The 23,054-nt window shown below is 37.0% G+C and overlaps 1 protein-coding gene across 1 annotated transcript in view; it reads right to left on the minus strand.

The window, feature by feature from the left end:
• STK3 (serine/threonine kinase 3) overlaps nt 1-23,054 on the minus strand; it is a 128,867-nt gene continuing 105,813 nt past the window's right edge. Inside the window, exon 11 of the mRNA XM_053985527.1 lies at nt 1-3,332. Within this exon, the coding sequence (XP_053841502.1) occupies nt 3,174-3,332 (159 nt within the window). The 3' untranslated portion in view covers nt 1-3,173. The remainder of the gene's footprint in view (nt 3,333-23,054) is intronic.

Below are 23,054 nucleotides of genomic sequence, written 5' to 3' on the forward strand. Positions count from 1 at the left end.
TTATACAGGAAAAATTAGCTTTTATTAAAAATGTTTAGTAATAAGCAATGATTTTCCAAAATTGTTTTAACTTACTAAACCTAAAAATACAAAGTCAGAAGCAAACAAGAAATTGCTTGGTTAAAATCTTGTTGAAGGTTAACTTGTCAGTAGTTCTATTAGATTTCCTGCAAGGCTTGCTTTTAAAATATCTTTTTTATTGTTCTATTGGCTTTCCTTTACAGAGATGCTCATCCTCCAGTAAAGATATGTAGTCAACAACATGGATTATTTGATTAATTTATATAAACAGAGGAAATAAAAAATAAGTTGCATCCATCTCTGAGTACAATGTTAATGCTTGCAGAGGATTCAGAGGTCCATATGCTGGCTTCCTAAGCTCAAGGCATCTTTTACACTGACTGCAGTTTGCACCATACCAGAATGGCAACATACTAATTTCATATTAATTCATGAAAGTATTCTTTGGTCACAAACATCCTGTACCTACCCAGTTTACAGTGCATCAGACGCTATTTTTTACCCTTTTAAGTAGCTTGTTTTATTTGTTTTATTCATGGTATTCAGATTTTTCTCATGCATGTATATTCCATTTCTGTGTGCATGCATGTGCACACAGTCTTAGTTGTTTCTATGCAGACACATCAGGATAGAAAAAAAGGATGCCATTTACCTTCTGATAGCTTTCAGATGTCAGACTGCAACAGCTCTAGTCTAAAATAGCCTTTCATTGGAGTCCCTTGGGATACACAGTTCATCTTTAGGGTACCACATTACTGAAGTTTTCAGAACACACAAAATAATAAATTTGTGATCCTTTTATATTATTGTCTATTACACTGTAAAGCCACATTATTCAAACTCAAAGTCTTATTTTTGGTGTGAAAAGTTTAAGATTGAGTAAGGGAAAATCTAGCTGCTGAGGATGCAGGTAAGAGTGCCTAGACAATGACACTTTGCTTAAAAGGCACACCAAGAAAAGACAAGCTAGGTTCCTCTCCTGATGGTTTAAACCTATTCTATAATTTCTCTTATATATATATAGATACGAATATATATGCGTGTATATCCACGCAAATCGATGTATGCACACACACCTTTGAGTTTTTGAGAAAAGCTTAAGAAGTAGAAATTACTTTAAATAAATAAGAACCATAGTAATAGGGGGAAGTTGGTGCTGTTATTTTTTCCTGCATTATGATTATAATCTAATGACACAGTGATATGTTTTATACCATTTTTTACTTTACATCATTTAGTTGTATAAATGTGAGGCATAGGACTACCAGGTGCATTTTATCTTGCCTAAAGTAATTTTTATGGATCTTCTGTGTTCTTGCATTTTCACAAGGAATGGTCATTGCTCTTAAGAAGTATGAAGAGAGTTGAGGATAAGGACGTTCTAATAATCACAATTAAGATTTATTTGCCTCTAGGGTTTACATGTCAGAGCATGGTGTGCATGCCAACACACAGAGAATGACAAGGACAGCAATGGCTGTATACGGCTCAAACCCAAGTACTGGTACCAGCATGGCTGTAGAATGCTGATCCTGTAAGAACTTTTTGTCTCCATTGGCATAAGCTTTGTGACACAATGCATCATTTCCAAAATCGGCACTATTCCGTCTAAATGGTCCACATATGTTGACAAATAATGTTAAGAGGTATGAGATGATTACTAACTTCCAGAAAATGTTTAACAGAAGATGCCCATACAGTAGTCACCATTAAAAGTTTAACAGCTGAAGGCTGAATGCAAAGATCTTTTCAGCTGTATTGTTTAAAGAAGTATGACTATCACAGTGAAGTTATTTACATACAAGGCAACAATAGTAAAGATTTCAATAGAGAACACAGTAGATTGTTCAGAGAGTGGATCACATTTTCTGCAAAGTCTGAAATATTTCTTACAATGTTGTAAATTCTACCAATAGATATTCCACAACATAAACCAGAGAAGAACTTGTAAAAAGCTATTTAGAGCTTGGTCCTGCATTTCTGAGTCCCCAAAATCTACCAACAGAAGACTATAGGAATTTTGAACGTTTAGCAATTGCAGGACAAATGCCCCAGAACACTATTAAATGTTGCTTCTTTTCTATACTTATTAAATATAAGTATTCAATTTATTTTCTTTGGTTTTTAAATTACTATCCCTTTGTAACTACAATATGAAAACAAACAAACCCTCAAAGCATTAATAATTCCCCTCTCCCCTCAAAACAGTGATTTAAAAAACCCCAAATGAAACAAAACATATCCAGAAAGTGTAGCTGTTACTTCATTATAAAACTACGGTGCAAAATAGAGGTTTATACTGGTCAGAATTGCAATAGCAATTGGAAGTTTACACTTAAGGAGTGACTGTAAGTATTGCTTCTCCTGAATAACAAAAATTAAAACTGATTAGGCACTTGTTTTCTTGTTTAATCACAGCTGACTCAGTGTGCGTACAAATGACAGAAATCCTCTCTCAAAGAATGCTCTGTAGTGTAACAACTGTACTATTCAACTACAACAGTTCCTGATTCAGGAGGGCAGAAAAACATGTGCCTATTACTTTATTCCCAAATTTTACTGCTATGAATGGGCTGGATACATGTTCAACTGCTGTTCTGAATCAGGATACGTGTTGAAATTGGAGTTTTAAAAGATAATACAGTGGTGAGCAGCTTTTCATTATACTACAATAGCAAGTTTGTCTAATTTGACTCTGCTCTCCACAATATTATCTTAATACTTCCCAACAGAAAATAGGCATAAAATAAATAGCATAACCAAAGATTACATAATAAATATGCTACTAAATGGGAGAAAAATACATTGTTATGTAAGGCTCGGTAGTGTTGCACAATCAAGAAATCATTCCAGGTGCTCCAAAACACAATTCCCAGTGTACAACACCAAGTTACCACTACACACCTGAAAAAGATTGGGAAGTAACAGATTAAACTTCTATTACATTAAACATTTGAAAATGCAAACAAGTGGTAAAGTGTTTTGCTGCCTTTGCAGAACACCATATGAATATTCTTGACTGCTGCAATTGTCACTGCTTGTGAAGGAAAATTTAACAGATTGGATTATTGAAAACTCTCATAATCAAATTCCTTCTGACTTACAAAGTTAACAGTGTCCACACTGACTCTATGTTTGAAAGGAAGACAAACTCAGAAATTTTGCTGCCTCCGTTTCTTCGCATCCATTGCATCTAGGATAGGTTGCCTCTTTGCAGTGTACCTCTGACGAAGTTCCTCAATTTCTCGTTCCATCATAGGGTCCAAAGCCTTTAATCTCATCTGTAATTCTTCTAAACTCAGATTTTTTAACTGCAAAACAACCAAACAAATAACAATCCCACAAAAAATATTAGAAAATGTTTTCAACAAAAAAGAAAATCATTGCCTTTCATAAGCCTTTAATTTACAGCTGCAGGGTTTTTACACACTTAGAGTGTATGTATACTATATATATATATATATCTATATCTATAAAATAACTGTTGATATAGCCAAAAGCCTTAGTGTGCTCCACAGTAAATAAAAGCCTATGAAAGCAAACACATATAGTACATTTATTTAATTTAAAATAAAAAAAACTTTTTCAAACCTTGCAAATAAATACAGGGCTGGAGTTTAACTCATTAGGCTGAAAAAAGCATGCCACAGAATACAAATACATATATGTACACTCATATATATAAATTATATTGCATAATCAAATACTTCTTATTGAACTTCATATAGAAGCCTGAAAAATACACTGCTGCTTTAAGTAATACTCTTGACAGATATTTAGGGGTACTTTCGGATAAGAATGACAAGGCATCTTCCTCAACAGACAGCTGTCAGAACTACTCAAAACAAATTGCTAACAGTGTTTTAAGTAATATATTAAATAATTTCCTGAATTCATGGGGGGGCTACCTTTGACCAAGTTCTTTTCTCTCCAAAAATATTTTCTCAGAATGTTTAACAGTTCATTACATTTCACTCATTACAAGTGAGTGATCATACAACAAGTAAATGACTTTACTGCCTTGCTGGCTGCTGCCCACAAAGGTTGGAGTCTTGTCAGATACTGGGGCATGTTGGGCACTACTACTCCACCTGCTATTGCAGGGACTGATCTGCATTTGAAATGCATTTTTCCTGGCCTATGTGTTTTTTTCCTGATATAATTTAGTGCCATTCTGCATTTCTCTTTTGTTAGAAATACCCATGTGCCATTATTCTTCATCAGTGTGAAAAACAGTCAGCAAATTTCAAATAGCACACATAATTTCCTCTTACAAAAGGGATAATCTTTATTTTGTTTGCAAATACTCTGACATTGCAAACAAGCACACTATCTCACTCATAAGTAAAAAAAAAATACTTTTCTGAATCAACTACCAATGAGTCAATACTTCATTCATGAATCTAGGGCAGGCTTCTATCAACACAATCTGATCTGTTTTCCCTGAGGAATTAACTGCTACTTTTGATCTTTATTTTTATCAGCAATTGAGGCATATAAATTAGCAACACATACTGCTACATACAGTCCAAACCCCAGCATTATGACTTCTACTAACAGACCACACTGCACATAGTAAACAAATAATTTAAAGCCCTAATAAAAAGAGTGGGCATACCAGAAACACGTAACAGAGCATATGGAAAAGACACATATTTTCATGCAACATCATGTTAACCATAAGGCTACTAATGAAGAAGAGAATTAAACCCCACATGTCAAAATATCTTTGAGGACCAAAGATCCCAAGATCTGTATGAGACTTCAGATGTGCTCAGCAATGTTGGCCTTACACAATCACAGAATATGCCAAATTGGAAGGGACCCACAAGGATCATCAATGTCCAACTCCTGGCCCTGCACAGTACAGCCCCAAGAGTCACATCAGATACTTGGTACTGTGATCACTTCCCTGGGGAGCTGTTCCAGCACCCAATCACCCTCTGGGTGAAGAACCTTTGGAAATGTCCAACCTAAACCTCCCCTGACACAACTTCAGGCCATTCCCTTGAGTCTTGTCACTGGGCACCACAAACAGATCAGTGCCTGCTCCTCCTCTTTCCCTCATGAGGAAGTTGTAGATAGCAGTGAGATCTCCCCTCAGTGTCCTCCAGGCTGAACAGACCAAGTGACTTCAGATGTTCTTCATATGGCTTCCCCTCCAGACCCTTCACCACCATCTTTGCTGCCCTCCTTGTGACACTTTGTTTGCCCTCCCTTGCCCTCTCCCAAAGACTCTTCTTCTCCTTATGAAGGAAAGAGTTGCCTCCCAAGGCATCAAATATCATCCATTTTACTGCACTCCTCCCATTTGACATATAGAAAAAAGGATGGGGGAAAAGGAATTCCTCAGTCACCAAGACTTCTGCAGAAAAAGACCTTTTCATTTCCAGAGAAAGAAAATATTAAAAGCCTGCACTATTCTATTTAATTTTTAGCCCATTGATATATGTAACTGGCATGTGACACATTTTTCAGTGAAGATACTCTCTTAGAGGAATTAAGTCACAGAGATTTTAAGTATAATGGGAATAGATGTCAGTGCCAACTCCACTGTGATCCCAACACAGCACAGATGAGAGGAGCAATAAACCCACGTGTGACAGGAATAATGCATTTAGCACGTGTGACAGGAATAATGCATTTGGGGCTCCACAGACTAGCACATGCCTAAGGCAGACACTGAATAATCTCACGCGTGTGTTTTGTGAGAACTGCCAGCGATGAAGTCCCTACCCACTCTTGGCCACTCTGGACAGCCACTTATTCTCTCTCAGTCACCACCATAGACATCAGGCTTAAACTGCACAGAACAGATTCCATCTAATGTAATCATATAATTATTCTGCTCTGAAAAACATTTTTTCATAAATTAGCAGAGAAGAATGTGGTGGGGGAGTTTTTATTTAAATTTCAATCAAGAAACTGAGCCAGCAAACAGAATTAACTACTCTTTAAAGATCACAGACAGCTGGGATGAATATTAAAATATAAAGAAAATGATTTTTTTAAGCCAGAGACCAAGAATCTTTCAGAATTATCTCAGACATGTCTCCCACGAGATCCAGATAGCCACAGTACTCATCTATATGAATGGCTGATACTCAGGACATTTAAAGGAAGGAAGTCACAGAAAACAGAAGAGTTAGGAAGGTCTCACCTATCTGACATCAGATGAGAAAATCACTTAATCAGCCACAGCTGAATCTGGGAAATTATGTGTCCCTGTCTGTGCACATATATGTTTCCTTGGCAAATTTAAAAATATATTTCTTTGACTTCTGTCTGTGCTATAGGTATTATCTCACAAACCCTAAAAGCCTGCAATAATCCAAACACTGAATGCAACAGCAAATATATCAAATAAGATGTGTAGAAATATCTCAAACAAGATATTTCATTACCCCTATGTAATTTATTGCCCTGCATGAATAAATATTTTGGTTCAAATTCTTAAAGCAATAGAGCTCAGCATTCATTTACTTCCACTTGCAAACAGTTTGGAATTTACACTGCCATAAATAATTCACCAAGCAGCTTGTAGCAGCAACTACTGGCATTACTGGCATTAATGGGAAGGGAGAGGGAAGCATTCAGTTGCACAAGCTACAAGAATTCAGAAAGGCTTCAAATTTTATTTCAGTAGCTTTTAAAAAGCTGTTAATTGTAATGAATTGTTACAATTACCATTGTAATCAGGATAGCATTTGTGTGACAATAATAGATAATTCCATTTCTACCACTCCACATAATGGACTGAATCATGTCCTTTCAGAGATCAAACACCCACAACCACCCAAGAGACAGTAATTAGTGTCAGGATGGGCCACTTCCAAGACAGAGGTCTTAATGGAGTTTCTGGTAGCAGCATTTGCCTTCACTGGGACCCTTTCTTTTACCAGGTAATCACATTTGGGACTTGGGAAAGGAATAGTCCAAACTCCAACTTACAATGCCACATACAGACACAGCCTTTTAGAGTGAGTACTCTTACCCAGTTTTCCAGAGGAAAGATTAGGTGTACAAAGGTAAAAGTTTTCTCCTTAAAGATGTATTTGTTAAACTAATCATTAAAGAAAGCTACAGTGCATAACGGAAGCAAATCAAACAAGGAAGTCAAACACTGCCAGAGCCAGATGGAATTAAATAATTTCTCCTCGAAGCTGATGTATTCTCAAAACACAGTCACAGGCAAAGAAGCCTCACTGAAATTCTCTGCTTTGCTAGAGCAAGGGAAATCAGCTTTGCCTATGAAGAGACCAGACAACAGTCATCCTTACGGGACAAAAGCTCCCAGTGCTGCAAGCTGAGTGCCAGCAGCTCCTGCCTCCACCTTCTCCTCTCCCTGATCCAGGGGGAAATCCTGGTAGAAGGCAACTTTTCAGAAAGGAGTTCCATTGACCCAAGTTTTCAGTGGCTGAAGTACCTTTCAGCAGCAACAACATACAATGGGACAAACAGAATAAAAGCACAACTAACCTTCTAATTGAACTACAATTTTCAGTTATAATATTTGGAAAAGGCAACTCAGCCACACACTTGGGAGACCAGTAAGTCTGGAAACTTGGTACACTTTATCTCAAACTTCTAGCAAATGGGACACCAATCATTTAACTCCTCCTTGCTCATTTTTCATCTTATTTGTAATAGGTTAGAGTCTTTTCCAGGAAAGGCCACATGTAGATAAAAGTTAAAAAGGAGCAGAACAGATAAGGAATCATTAGCAAGCTTTTTTTAATGTGACTGTCCTCATTATGCTGGGATACAGTAAAAATCCGAAAGTTGAGGCAGCTCCAGGTATGAAGTGTTCCAGTTGCCATCAGAGCACAGGTCAGAGCTACCAGGGCTCCACAGACAGGCACACTGCCCTTGTGTGAAGGTGGTAGGAGTCACTGCTGATCAGCCCAGGGTTTAAAATAATCCAGCATGATCACGCAAGGTTTGTTGAATGCAGTGCAAATTAGCATGTCATCAGAAGAATACTTCCTATTGTAGTGGGCTGACCCTGTCTGGGTGCCAGGCACTCACCAAAGCTGCTCTGTCACTCCTGCAACTGGACAGGAGAGAAAAAAATAGAACAAAGATTCTTGAACTGAGATATGGTCTGGGACAGACCACTCACCAAACTCTACCGTGGGCCAAACAGAATTGAATCGAGGCTACAAATTAAATTTATTTATAACAAAATAAGAGCAGGATATCAAGAAGTCAATTAATTTTAAAAACAGCTCCCTCCACCTCTCCCTCTTTCCCAGCTATACCTCCTTCTCCCACCGGCAGAGGGAGACAGGGAATGGAGATTTTGATGAGTTTATCACATGTTGTTTCTGCTGCTGCTCAGGGAGAGTTGTCCTTCTGCTGCTCCTGTGTGGGGTCCCTCCTATGGGAGACAATCCTTCATAAACTTCCCCCATGTGAGTCCATCCCATAGGCATCAGTGTGCACAAACTCCTACAAGGTGGGTCACTCTTCCATGAGGTATAGGCCTTCCAGGACAGGCTTCTCTGATATGAGTCACACACAGGATCACATGTCCTGGCAGGAAACCTGCTCAAGCATGGGCTCCTTTCTCCACAGGTCTGGAAGTCCCCACCAGGAGCCTGCTCCAGCATGGGCCTCCCACAGATTCAGAGATCTCTTTCCAGCATCCACATGCTCCGGTGTGGGTCTTCTCCACGGGCTGCAGGTGGATTTCTGTATCACCATCTACCTCCATGAACTATAGGGGCACAGTCACCTCACCAGAGGCTGCAGGGGAACCTCAGCTCCAGTGCCTGGAGCTGGAATCTCCTCCCTCACTTCTTCTCCCCTGACTTCGGTGTCTGCAGAGTTGTTGCCCCCACATAGTCTCACTCTGCTCTTCTCTGGCCACAATTACCACAGCCAATACCTTTTTTTCCTTCTTAAATGTGTTACCACCATTCCTGACTGGCTCAGCCTTGTCCAGCTTCTCACAGAAGTCACCCAGCTACCAAAACCTGGCCACACAAACCCAATACACCTATGTCAAAAACATTCTTACTTTGGTCATTACTGGTTTCAGGTGAGATTGGTTTTTTTATGTGTCTTCAAACAGTGACACACAAGGAACTCTTCCCTCACACACTGATGCACTCACCTCCCAGAACCAAACTTCTGCAAGGGAAGTGCAACAAGTTTTACTTTTTAGTCTTTTGGTCTAACTTCCTGCATTCCATATGGACCAGGTTCATTTGGATCACTATTTTCAGCAAACCAAAGAATAATTACTTGCAGTCATTACTACTGCCTGCAGGAGGACCCACACTGTATCTTTATGTATTTTGTTTACAATCCTCCTCAAACCATACTGAGGAAAATTCTGGCCAAAAGGGGCACTTGGAAAATAGGTGTGCATTCCTGTCTACAGACCTGAGTTCTGAGCAATAATAAGCTCAGAAGGAAAGAGATAAGGTACAATCAAAAATGAACTCTCAGAAGTTGTGAAGTCAAAGAGTACAATGTAAATCCTGACTACTGGATACCACATGTGTCCAGCACAGGAGCCAAAAAGATGGACCGATTTTCTAAGATACTTGGTGGTGCTTGCAGTCCATGGATTTAGGTGAGGAGGTCTGGAACTCAACAGCTATACTTGGCTAGCTCATATCTGTAGACATCCAAACTTTTCAGAGGGCAGAAGCCAAAGTTGTGGTGGATGTAGAACACTATAATCTTAATCCATTCTGGACAGCAAGAGAGGTAAATAAAACCTCTCTGCCAGTCATGTTTTAAATATGATAAAAGTAGATTTCATTATTAATTCCATAATGCATGAGTTACCATTGCAAACCTCCAGTCTATCAAAGTAAATTATGAAATACTGCTATTAAGCTGATGCAACAAAAACAAGCAAATGTATTTTCAGGGTTTAAATTGTTAAGAAAACAGATATTCAATCAAAAAGTAATCTCTATCAAGTTTGTTGTGTTTACTTGAAAAAACAATTTCTTCCTAGCAACTGCTTAAATGAATCTTACATGCAACATGCCTTTTAGGGGCCTTTGATTAAAATAATATGGATTTTTAATACTATATTCTGAGTCATCTATTTCCCCATCTGCTAGCAATTCCTACAGTATGAATTATCAACAGAATGGCTAGTTATTGCCATCAATGGCAACTGCAAAAGGGGGTTGCCCATAGCACCTTCTAAGATTTAACCAGTGCATATCTTGGATTGTCTTGAGTGTTAGAGGTTTAAAGTAACAGAAACTTTTCTCTCCAGCTGTTCACTTCCCTCTGTTGAGTAGACTTTTCTCTAGTGGAATGAGCTCCACTGATGGCTTCAAACTCCCTTTTTACTGGTATAAAAAGTTAAACTTGAGTCAGAATCCAAAAAGTACAAGATGGGTCTTTCTGCCCGATTTATCTCTACTATGAATTCACATCCAAAATCTGTGAATCTCACTAGTGAAAACATTGTCGCACGCTTGTGTGCAAGGAAATACTCCCCAGCTACTGTTGTCTGTTCAGCTGCTTCCATGCAGCAACAGAACGAGAACTGCTTTATGTTTGCTTACACAGCAAATCCTCCTGACCCTGCCTAAGCAGTGCCAGTTGAGGATGAGCTGTCTCAGGCACCCACTGGCCACACAGCAGAGCTCTAACTTGCTGCCATCCCCTGCTGTCACTGCAGTGAGCAAATCAGTCACAAGAAAAACTGGGATGGAGAATGAAGCTAGAACATTTATTTCAGGGTGTCTGAAGAGCAAGAATGCTTGTTGCAATGCACAAAGTTATACAAATATAAAAAGGACCTCATTTACTGTAACACTTTAGAGGAGTGAAGGACTGACAACTGCCACAAGCCAAAGTTCATTCCACAGGACTGCAGTTACCTTAAGCATCTTGGGGGGCAAAATAAGCATATAAGAGAAAATTAAACATGGACAAGTTCATGTATTTTTAAATTTTTTTTTAGGGATAAAATTGTATTTAACTTCTCCATGATTAATTCCTATTTTCACTTGTAGAATTCTCTCTGCTCTAACATTAAAGTTGTACATAATTTTAGCAACACAAAGCTATATCTTAGTCAGCACCATCAAGATTTTTCAGCTCTAAGAGACTTTTCTCAGCTTCATACAAAGTGACATTTCAATAGGAATCACCACTAGGAACAAAGCAGACTTTTCTGTAGCATTAGTTTATACTATCATTTGCATATCTTTTTTGAATAGTGCCCAGGGCTCTCCTTTGAGCACATTGAATACTGCCAGTACTAAAATTCAAAAATAGTTAGCTGAATCATTTACTTTCATTAAATTACCCTTAAAATTAGATTGCTAAAATAAGATGTTTTTAAGAGAAGGGAAGTGTCTTTTTATTTTCCCTTTCATTTCTAAGTCACCAGGAAGCAGCTAAAATCTAAATATTTCTGCAATTAAAAGGGCTGAAAAGCTCAGGGGGAAAAAATCTAGTAGTCAAAAACTTTAATGAACAATCCTGATAATTGGAACTGAAATCTAAAGAGAAGCACAGATTATCATGAACAGCAGTGTAAAAGTAGCAGTAATGTCCGTTGCAATGTTACCCAGTTCCTGACAAGACAATAAGGCAGTGTGCATTGATGATTTATCATATCCTCAGCATTTCAAATATAGTTTACATTGGCTTTACCTACTATACCATGTGGTGTTCTTATAGCTATTAGGCATATAGCTTTGAGTAAAACAAATAAAGCACCATGAAAGAGACTGAACATGGGGAAATAAACTGAAGCAATGTATGTCAAAAACTCTGAAGCCAGTAAACTTCCATTAATAAGTACCTTCAAGATCAAATCCTTAGTATCTCATAGAAAATGTATAAATAAATGTAAGTGTACAGAAGGGAAAAACTCCTACCAATCTCTCTTTCCCACGTCATTTACACAGGGTGTATTGTTACACTACATGCTAGGGTCAACTGAAGCATGACACTTTAATTTGCTATCACCTTCTCTTTAGAATTTCATCATCCATCACAGACATTTTTAAAATTACTTTTTGAGCATCACAGGCAAAAATTCACAGTTTGGAATCCCTTAAAGAAAATCTTGGTGGCTTTTTATATCCTGTGATTTTCTATACCAGGATTCTCAAGCTTAATTGTACAGTTTGTCCTGAAGAATACTATAAATGTTTACGGAAGCTCCCAACGGAGTAAATAAGCTAAAGATTAGGAAAAACACTCCATCTGGATACTCACCATGCTGTTTAAACTTCATTGCAAATATATCCACACAGTGTTGATGGCAAAGTAGCTACTACACCTGATCTAAAAATATGTAGGATTCCCCCCCCCCAGCCCCCTTTGCTTTTGGAGGAAACAAAAAAAGCAAGAGAAGAAAAAACCTCCAAAATAACACCCAAAACATCCTTTCAAATATCACCAAGCAAAGATTTTAAGGTTTAAAGGGAAAAGGGACTCTTTATTTAAAGCTCTTAGTGTAGCAAGTAAGTAGTATCAAATGTCAGTATTTTATCTTTATTAATCCATAGCTCTCCAGGGCAAGTGCTTCTAAATTATCCTTCATCCTGAGCTCAGCTATCAGCAGGTATCTCACAGTGTCCTTGAATTCACCATATCACATTTCAGCTACTGCAGCTGTCATTCAGATGCATAAATCCAAACGTTGCCTTCGTATCCAAAAGTTTTTTCAAGTTAAGCCACTGCCTCCCTGACATCTGATTCTTCCATGAAAAGAGCATTTAAAAAATATTCAGAAAATAACAGTATTTTATTTTTGTAAAATTCTACTAACCTACACATAAATGCAAGTTGTATTAAGAACAAAGATATAAGCTATTATGGATGAGAAACATTTTAAAAACCCTGTTTGTTTTAAACACCAAAACACTGTAAAGATAAATTAAAAAATGAAAGATGCTCCTAGTTTTGCTTAAGTATTTTGTAAATACAAAAATATAGTGAGAAGTTAAGACGTAAGTAACTTGAAGTAGAAGCCCTGAGGTTAAAAAAGGCTGTATTAAAATCTAAAAATTCATTGAATACATAATGATATATTTTAAAGCTATTTTTCCTCAATATTCCATTTAAGATTATTCTTAAAATAGAAAGAAAAATGCAAACTCATTTAATAGTAAGTTTTGACACACAATGCATGCACAGCAGTAACCCTCAGACTGAGAAAAGCATTTAACCTGAAGAGCAATACAAGAGGCTAAAAGAATTTTAAACGCCAAACCGTAGTGCCCTAGTGAGGGATAATACAAGTGAATCCCAATCTTCTGAGAAGCATAAAAGGTTGATATTCAAAACTAAACCAACAAAACTAAATATTCCTAACAAGAAAAGTCTGTTGGAAGAGACATGCAACCCCCAAACCCAAAACGCACAAGCAAATTGGTATCTTATTTGCTGGGAAACCTTGAATTAGTTATACTCTTTATAAGGAAGAAAATTCAGTTTAGTTTAGAACAGCCAATTCAGAAAGGACCTAGGAAAATAACAAATTATCTTTAATAAATCTAAAAATTATAGACATACTGTTTGCTGGGGTTTATTTCATGCAGAAAGATTTCCGGAAGTCATGTATGAGAGAGGATGACTTTCAAACACTAATGATACAAGTCAGACAAAAAAAAATCCTATAGTCCAAAAACTTGGGGCAATTTATGAGCAACAATTGCCAGGTTTATTAATCACTGGGAGAAGGAAGAAAATACAGCAAAGGCAGCAAAAAACTCCCAAGAAAACTGAGACATCAGTTGAAAGAGGTCTGCAAAACATCAGAAATTGTGGAATCTGAACTTGCTGCAATTCAATAAAGACTGGGCTAAGCAGAAAGATGTAGCTGTTAATCGTAGCAGGCAGGAGAACTCTGCCTCAGGAAGGCCTGCAGGTTATCACCTTGGGAGAGGGATTGGAGGAGGATGACAGCCAAGCACACCCCGAGCTTGCTTAAGCACCAATACACAGCCCATGGATGCTGCACATAGGGACTGATTGCAGTGAACTGCAAGGGTAGAATCAATCCCCCAGCCTGTAGCATCTTTACCAGACAGCACCAAGCTTTCTCTTCTGTACAGCTTTAAAGATCAAAGAGAAGCACTGCTGGCTTTTAAAGAATGTGTCTCCGTCCACAATTCCTCAAAAATTATTTATTCCTTCCTCAAATATTTTCTGGAAATCCTTTGTCCCCTGCCAGAACTGCTTGACTACTATTTAGTTTGATGTGGTTCAGAGTTTTCCTAAAAGATTTGGGTGCCCAATAGCAGCATCCTTGCCCACGGCATCCCCGAAGGGGAAGGGTACTGTTCCACTCTTGCATGGCATTCAGCAGCTTCCTGAACCACAGGGAATGGAGATCTCAATTGCAGGGAAGTTTTAATGCTATGAAAATTGATTAAAATTGTTCAGGCTTAAGAACTGAGCAGATTTTTAAAAAAATCTTTTTACACCAAAACAACAGTTTATTAACTGTTCCTGATGCTTCCTTCCATTGAAGTCCTATCTATAAATCATACCAATCAGGCACTACAGAGTTTCAGCTGGTTCATTAAGGTGGATTTGGTTTTTCTTTTGTCAAAATGCACCAGCCTTATACTTGGAAAACATATAATAAATAAACACTATCAATGAACCTGATGAAATCCACTGTATGATGGGCAAAATCTAGCAGACATCTACTGGTTTGCTTTTAATCCAGACTAAATTAAATCTAAAATAAGTGAACAAATACAGAAAAGGGATAATCTATGAATAACACCACTTAGCTAGCAGCTTTTAAATAATATACAGCATCTCTTATTTTACATACATGTAGTAGACCACTCTATTGCAAATAATATACTAAAAAATCCTGAAAATACAGAACAAGATAATCACTGATAATCAAGAGTTCCATGTACCAACATACAACTAAGTTAAAAAGAACAGACCACTCATCTTAATGAACAAGAAGTCCAGGGAATCTAGACACTGAACAGTACACTCAACCATAATCTAAATCTAGTCTCTAAAACACAATACCTTTGTGAGAAGCATGATGTTCACTCTCTATGAATTTAGAAACTACAGTTACTCATTAAGATTCAATGATTCAGTGGCATAGTCACTTACTGGTCTAGAACTGCCAAAATCGTGTGCCAAAGAAATATTTTATTATCAAACATTTTGTCTGTGACTCAAACATCAGTGCGACCAAGCCAACAATTAGCACAGCTCTTTCTTACCTTCACAGAACTCTTTCCTAGGAAGGTCTACAAAGTATTTATCTATTTGTTTTCTCACAGAGAACAGAGCAACACTAGTTTATTTAATTAGGTTTTTCAGATCATAATCTGCAGATATAGTTTTGACTCACTACTCAAGGCTAACAGGTACTGTACAAGTTTTTGTGCCAACGCTGTTCATGAATCCCCATTCAAATTTAGAGTGCTCACTCTTCCCCTTCTGCACCTCTGGAGTGAATGATGATGATGACATAGCCCAAACTCAGGAATGGTATGAGCTCTGCAAACCCTCTGCATGTGAACCACATCTCAATAGAATCTTTCTGGCCTCTCTGCCAGTATTCCAATCCATCTCTGGAATGATTATCTAGGGTTCAATTAAGGGCTCTGTTTTCTAGACTTAAAAATCCATAAAGAAAAAGAAAACAATCATAAAACCTTATTCATTGCATAGTATATCAACAATGAAAACATTGGTAATGTTCAAGTGCAGAATACTGGTAAGCTTCTAGTGTCTGTAGCTTCTAGTCTAGATCCCTCTCAAGAAAAACTGTTGGGAATTCAGTCCAGGTTTTAGAATTGATTTTGTGTTTATAGTTTGGAAACTGACATAGAACCAAAGGCATCACCTATATTATTTCCAAACTTAACTATCAGGGCAGGAAATAATGTTAACTCCCACCCAGTTCATTCCTAGACCACATAAAAAGCACAAGAAAAATGTGAGCGAGACAAATGCATTCCTCCAATGCAAGGTGTCAGTACTCAAACAAAATCCATGCTCAATGCAGTCAGCTGCTATACAGTTCACAGGCTCAGCTTTAAATAAAATTATGATTAAAAACCAAAAAACCACATGTATTTCAGTTTGCAGTGCCTTGTAAAAGCAGTTCAGTAGCTTTGACCATCTTCATAGCAGTGCCTTTCCAAAATAAAGATGAATATACAAACATTGAGGTTATTAAATGCCCTCACAATTTATTTACAGTACATCACTGGGGTTTCTGCTTACAGAACAACTATTCCTCAGTTTAAATGGTATCCTGCATTCAAAGATACAACACTGAAGACAGACAAAGTACAAATTTATAGGACTGGTCATGTATTAAGTATCATTGTTCAGTTTGCAGAATAAAAGGAGGGTGAATAACTGCCTTATCACCGACAGATCTGATGGATATGCATGAGCTTAAAGAGATGCAGGAAACATAAGTTTAGTGTCAAAAAACTGCGTATCTGTCCTGGACTTTAAATACTAATTTAACAATGCACATGGGTTATTTCTTGATCCAGTTATTGCACATGTCTGGACATGAGCACTAGGATTTACTGTCAAAAAAACCCTACTCTAAGAAAGATGTAAATATACAGCATACATTATGGAATTGATACAAAAGAAATTCACCTTATGTCCCAGAAGGATGCAGGAATGGGGAGGAATCATGAGTATCTTTATAACTTCTACATCCCATCACAAACAGAAAACAACATTACCTCAGATAGTTTAAAACCTGGCATTAACTTATAGCAGCAAATTCTTAGTACCTCAAAAATGTAATTATTTAAAGAATCCCCAGCACTAGTATTATCTTCCCTTGTCACCCAGAGAGATGTGTTTTCATTTGAAACTCAAATGATTTTCTGAGTAGATTCTATCAGTGACAGAGAAGTTGCTTTTGGCATTAAGCCACCACCTTCTGAAAAGCTGCCACAGTTTTGAATACAAACGGCCTTGCTGAACTACGCCACATATTGAGTAGTGGACTCACTAACCAACTGTTCTTTCCTTTGAGAAACACAATGCCAGCTCAGGTCTGATGGAGGAAAAACTATATTTTTTCTGCTTAATGTCTTTGACACTTGCATTCTTACAGTCGGAAATCAGAGTGCAATCCAAGTCTTGATGTCCCAACATCCTATCACCACAGAAATTACTTGAGTAATTTAAGAATGCTATAGACATGAAGAAAGCAGTGTCTTGTTGGGTTTTTTGACATCACTGAAAAGGTAAGATTTTCATTATAATAGTCCTAACTTCATCTGACACACACACCTTTTTGCACGGAGTTGAAAATACAAATACTGTATAAACTATGAGAATTTACAATGCTGTAAAATTAAATACATTAGAGAAATTGTTTTAAAATTATTTTGTTACAGTGAATGTCAAATTCACCAAAGGCTCCATTAAAAGACACAAAATGCAAAAAAATTACTTCACAATATTTTAAAATCCAAAACATAGGAAGAGGTATTTTAAAGTAGCAACATTACCAAGTTGCATACAAAATATTTGTGGAACTGGTCCATCAGTCAGTTTTGTAAAAGAAGTAACTTTGCTTCCATTTTCATTACTGAATCTGACTCCATACTCCATTTGCAGAAGTTTTAGATTCTTACCTATTTCAATCTCAAACCATATTCCTCTTTCCTCCATCAGTATCTCTTATTGATTTAAATACAGTCTAAGAGAAAGATCTTATTCTGTTGATTTTTAACATTTATAGCTCCAATTATCTTCCATTCTGGGAGTGTATTTATGTCATTTGATGGTCCGTATTGCACAAGGAATCCTAGTAATTATGAACTAAATGCCTACTAATCTGGTTGGTGATGATTTTGTTAGAATGCCAGTCACAATTACCAGACCCTGGCCATTAGAATAATAATAGCAAAGGAGTATTTTCAGCAATTTAACAGTATCTCCTACTTCAACAAATGTATTCTATTTATACTTCCCTAAGTAGAATCACAGTGCATAATAAGTTGCCTAGAAGCAGCCACATTGCAAAACTACAAGGTAAATTAATTAACCACATTAATTTGCTTTATTATGCTGAAAATATTTTACCTCTTTCTCACCAATATAATATCATACAACATTTTGAAAGCAATATAATTTGAAAATTAACAGATTTGTTATTTAATGTTGCCATAACAACCATAGAAAATTGTGTAAGAAAATACCAAGCAATAAAGGATGAAATGCCATAGAAACAGATAAGAATAGAACAAGTTGTGTCAGTTCTAGCCTTAAGGAAAATTTTAGGCACAGAAAAGCTCATAGACAGAATTATGAAAAGGTGGAGAAACAGAAAAGGGCAGTTAATGTTGGAAAATTTAAAAAGTAGTTGTATGGCATAGTGCCAGTCTCCTCCAACAGAGATTGCATGCAGATCAGTTGAAACCTCTAAGAAAACTAAAACACATTAGATAAAAATTCAGCACAGATTATGACAGAAACTTGTTTTACTTTTGGGGGTTTTTTTAATCTTCTGCTTGTAACAATACTGCTGCAGTGTTGCACAATATAAATAGTCAAAAGCCCTCAAACCTGTATACAGTAATAGCTAAATTGCTGCCAGTTTTACATAGTTTTCTAAAATTCCCTCCAGCAGAAGGAACTAACAATTGACTTAGGAAGTTATGAAGGAATTCAAATGTAGGATCTATTTTCCTGTAGGTCAACCCACTACTGCACTGTATAATGAACGTAAACACGAGATGATATCATTTCATCTCTGCTCCTCACCTTTCCAACGACCTTTCAGAGAAAACACCCTGAAGCCTGAATTTTGTTTAACATGGAAGTCATACAGGCTGGATAATATGACGTTCCTACCTATGAGCAAAACATCTTTAACGCATTTATTTCTCCTAAAATAAAAACATTATACAGATATCTCTGTATCACAGCTGAAGTCAACACACAGAGCGGTCGAATGCAAAGTTTTGTGTACAGTACAAGAAATAATTTATTTACAGCTCTTTGTTTGAAGTATTAACAAAGCCAAAATCAAACCTCTCTCTAGTGAAACTCCATTTTGGATGTTATCCACTGCCTTGTACTGAGAGCATAATCAAGGAAAACCACTTTCTTATTACATCTCTCTTGTTTCAAAGAAGGACAAAAAAGCAGATGGCATCAAAATGGAGCTCAAAGATGGTATATTTAAATTTGATACAGCAAACATATGGAAACCCTTATATGAGGAATGGAATTGTTGCATAAAATGTTCAGGTGAGATGCAACTTAATGAAAGACAAGAATCTTGGAAGCAGCATAAAAAAAGAATAGAGACTAAAGAAGAAGCTTCATGCTACACAAAATCTGATCTAATCACAGGAGGTAGCCAAAAGGGCCAGTCCTGCTGTGGGAAGCTCTCAGGCTCCCTTACATGACAATCTACCAACTCTGCAACCGTAGGGTGAGCTGGGAGAGAGAGGAGGACAAGGCAGTGTTGGACATTTTTGGAGCATGAGGACTGGACTCAGCTTGACTGATACATGGAAATAATAGAAATGAGCCAGTGTCCCCTTCTGCCATGCCTCAATCTTTTCATAGATCCCATCTCCTGGGTACATCACCCATCTGTCCCTGGCTCCAAGCTACTGAGACCACAATCAACCTTTCAGCATGGCAAAGACAACAGCTGACTATGGGCTTCAGGCTACAACTCATCCTCCAAGCACAGGTATTGATCTGGATCCCTCTTTTCAAGAGGCAAATTAGTAGTATTGAAACTTGGAGCAAATTAACTTCCTTTGAAACATCCACCTTTGGTGGAGGTCAAATTTGGTCAATATGACTCAAAAGTTATCAGGATAAACAGCACAATAATATAAGTCTAATTTCCTCAAGAAATGGATGAAAAATATTATACAGCTAAATAGCACAAAAATAATCTTTGTACAGGGTGATTAAAAATTTAAAACACCAGTATGATTAAATATTAGCAGAAAGCACATAGTATCCCCTAAGTATCCCATTTTAGGTAAGTATAGGTTGGGGGAGAGATCACAAAAATCTATGAAAGATGACTGTGCTTTTATGACAAAGTGAATAAAATTGATTTTATACAGTACAACTTCTAAATTATATAAAGTATTTCCCCAAAGCTCTGGAACAGGATTAGTAGTTTCCTCAAATTCAGTTTGTGTGCAAAACTGTAAACAAGCAATTTAAATGCAAGAGTAGGGGATTCTGCAGGACTAGGGTCAACCAACATAGCAGCTTTTCTCTTTCTGGTACTCATAGTACCTTAGAAGAAACTCAGAGATGGTGTATCCTCAGCACATTTTAGGATTCACAGTATATTTGACAGCAAAATAACAATACCAATACCTATACCAAAAAATGGCACCACATCTGAAAACGCAACAAGTGAAAATGTAGTACCAGCAAGCAAAGCTTTTTTTACCAGTTATTTCTTGTAGACTTAGAAAATGAAATTGTAAACTTTTTTCTTACTTCACAATATTCTTTAAATGCCAAATGCCTACAATCATCAGTCATCATCAGCAGACCACACAATAAATGCTTTTGAAAACCTTTTTATAATGTCATCTTATAAAGTAACCTATTGCAATAGTTTCTTGTGTTCTTATATTTCTTCCCTGTTCCAATAGAACAAGAGCCAAGTATCATATTAATTTATTCTCTACATAAATTTGATCTCCCCACATTTATAAGAAGAATATGAACTAGGCCCAATTGTGGGTGTAGATGGGGACCTACTCAAGTGCTGAAGTTATACAACAATGAATTTTAAAGCACAGTCTAACTTATCAATTGTATTTCTAAAAAGCCCTCACACCCTTGAAGAGGAAAAAATACCATCTTTGGAAAAAAAGTTTCAGGTATCACCTATTTGAATCCTCATGTTGCTTCCGTGCTACTACTGAAGTTCTGACTTGTTCAACTAACTGGTCAGGCAGCCCTGGTTTAATTTGGAAGCATTCAAAATCTTCTCTCTCAGAAAAGCCTCCAGCAACTTGGTATCACATCTTCTCACCACTGTGCAAAAGCATTGCTTTATCAAAACCACAATAAATTTAAAAGCAGTATACAAACAGCACAGTCCACAACTGTTGTGATAGCACTGATGAAAATGTGACAACAACCCTAATGCTTCAAAAAATGTTTTAATTAAAATGTTTCAGAGAGGCAATTGCTATTTTTACTTTTTATGATAGATTTTGATTATCATTAAAAACAACACAACTAATTAAAATAAAAGCTTAAGTAACATTCACAGTTCTATGAGGAGATATATCAACAGGAAGTGAAAGCTTATTAGTAAATTTTCTGTCCAGTGAACTGAAAGGCATCTGCAGACCTACGGAATATAAAACACGGGGGAAATAAATCTGCAGGTATTGCAAAGTTACCACAGAGCCTACTAAAACTCTCCAAACACTGAGATTCTACAGCACCGCAAGGAAAACCTACCTTACCCCTGAAGTAACTGACACTTTTTAGTGATGAGGACTACCCATTCATCCAGTTTTACTTCATGTTATCCAACATGTTACACTGAGGTCAAAAGGTGTTACTAAAATGACCAGCTATGATTGATTATTCCCCACCTGAACTGGAAACCAAAGGCTGAGGGGAAAGGGAGGTTCTCACCCACAGTCATCCAGCGCAGTGCATGGTTCAGACCACACAATGAGTTATCACAGTACTTACCCTGTAAGGCAGATGGCTTTTCCAAAAGCAAAGTTTGAAATGCAGTCCAGTTGTATTTAGATTCCCTATATCACATCATCACGACATTTGTGCTAATTTAAAGGATTCAACTAATTTCAGGTGGCTGCTTTGAAAATTTAGAAATTAGAAGAAGTCTTACACGGCTACTGTTAGTGACAAAGCTCTGACTGAACATGGCTGAGTTTAACCTTTAAATATGTATACTCTAAAAGTAAGATGTCACTTCTTAACATAAGCCTCCCACAGACTAAAAGTAGAAGCCCTCCTATACTTTAAATGTGAAGTTGCCTAGTATAACTACTCTAGAAGGAAGAAATAGAAAGGAAATTTTCGTACAGAACAGTCAGGAAACACTCCATTAATGATTCCTACAGATAACTTGTAAAGCACTAGTGTCAGTATGAGTCTGACATTTACCCAAACTAGTCTTAAGACATTTAAAATACTCTTGGCATGTCTCCTGTAGATTTCCCTAACCTGATACAAAGTCTTGCTGTCTTTACAGCAAAATTCTATCTCTTGCCTGCTTTACAAGTAGATATGGGTGCTACTAAGAAAGGTAGTAAAAATAATAATTCTTACTCTGTACTTTTGTCCTCAAAAGCAACACATGCTTTTTTTATGTACAAATGTAGCAAACAGTCAGTAGCAACCACCACAGCAAGGAGAAAAACTCAAAGAATACATCCAGCATACAAGACATTACTCATGAATTAAAAAATATATTCCATGTTCATGAATGCATTGAACAAAAAAATTCTACTTAAATATCCTGAAAGGTCAGTTGTGATCGTGGACTGTCTGGCAACAGGTACATGTGCTTAGGTGAGTATAAGGTGAAACAAAGCATGAAGTTTGATGGCATAATCAGACAACAAAATACAACTAGTCCTAAAAAACCCCATATGGCTAAGACAGGCAGCTTTCACTTATATACCTGACACTTACTCAATTGTCAACCACCTGCATACAAAGTTCTTGGAAACTTTAAAATACCTTTTTTCTTTCTTTCTTTCCTTCTTTCTTAAGAATAAAGTATTCTTCAAGCTATTTCCCATTGTATCAAGCACAAACATGTTTTCATTTGACTTAAAAAACTGAATGCGTCTTATTTTAATCTTTCACCTTTGCTCAGTTGAAGAAACTCGTACTGTTGATAATAGGAGACAAACCAGATCTTACTTAAATTATGATTTATGTTATATGTTTGTATCTTCTCAGGAACACTGCATTCCAGATTGACAGCTAGTTGGGGTATTCTTGGGGGTGGTGGTGGGTTTTTTTCTTCTTCTTTTTTTTTGTTTTGTTTTGTTTATTTTTTTTGTTGTTTATTTGCTTGC

This window comes from Vidua macroura, chromosome 1, assembly GCF_024509145.1.
Source record: "Vidua macroura isolate BioBank_ID:100142 chromosome 1, ASM2450914v1, whole genome shotgun sequence".
NCBI classification, from domain to species: Eukaryota; Metazoa; Chordata; class Aves; order Passeriformes; family Viduidae; genus Vidua; species Vidua macroura.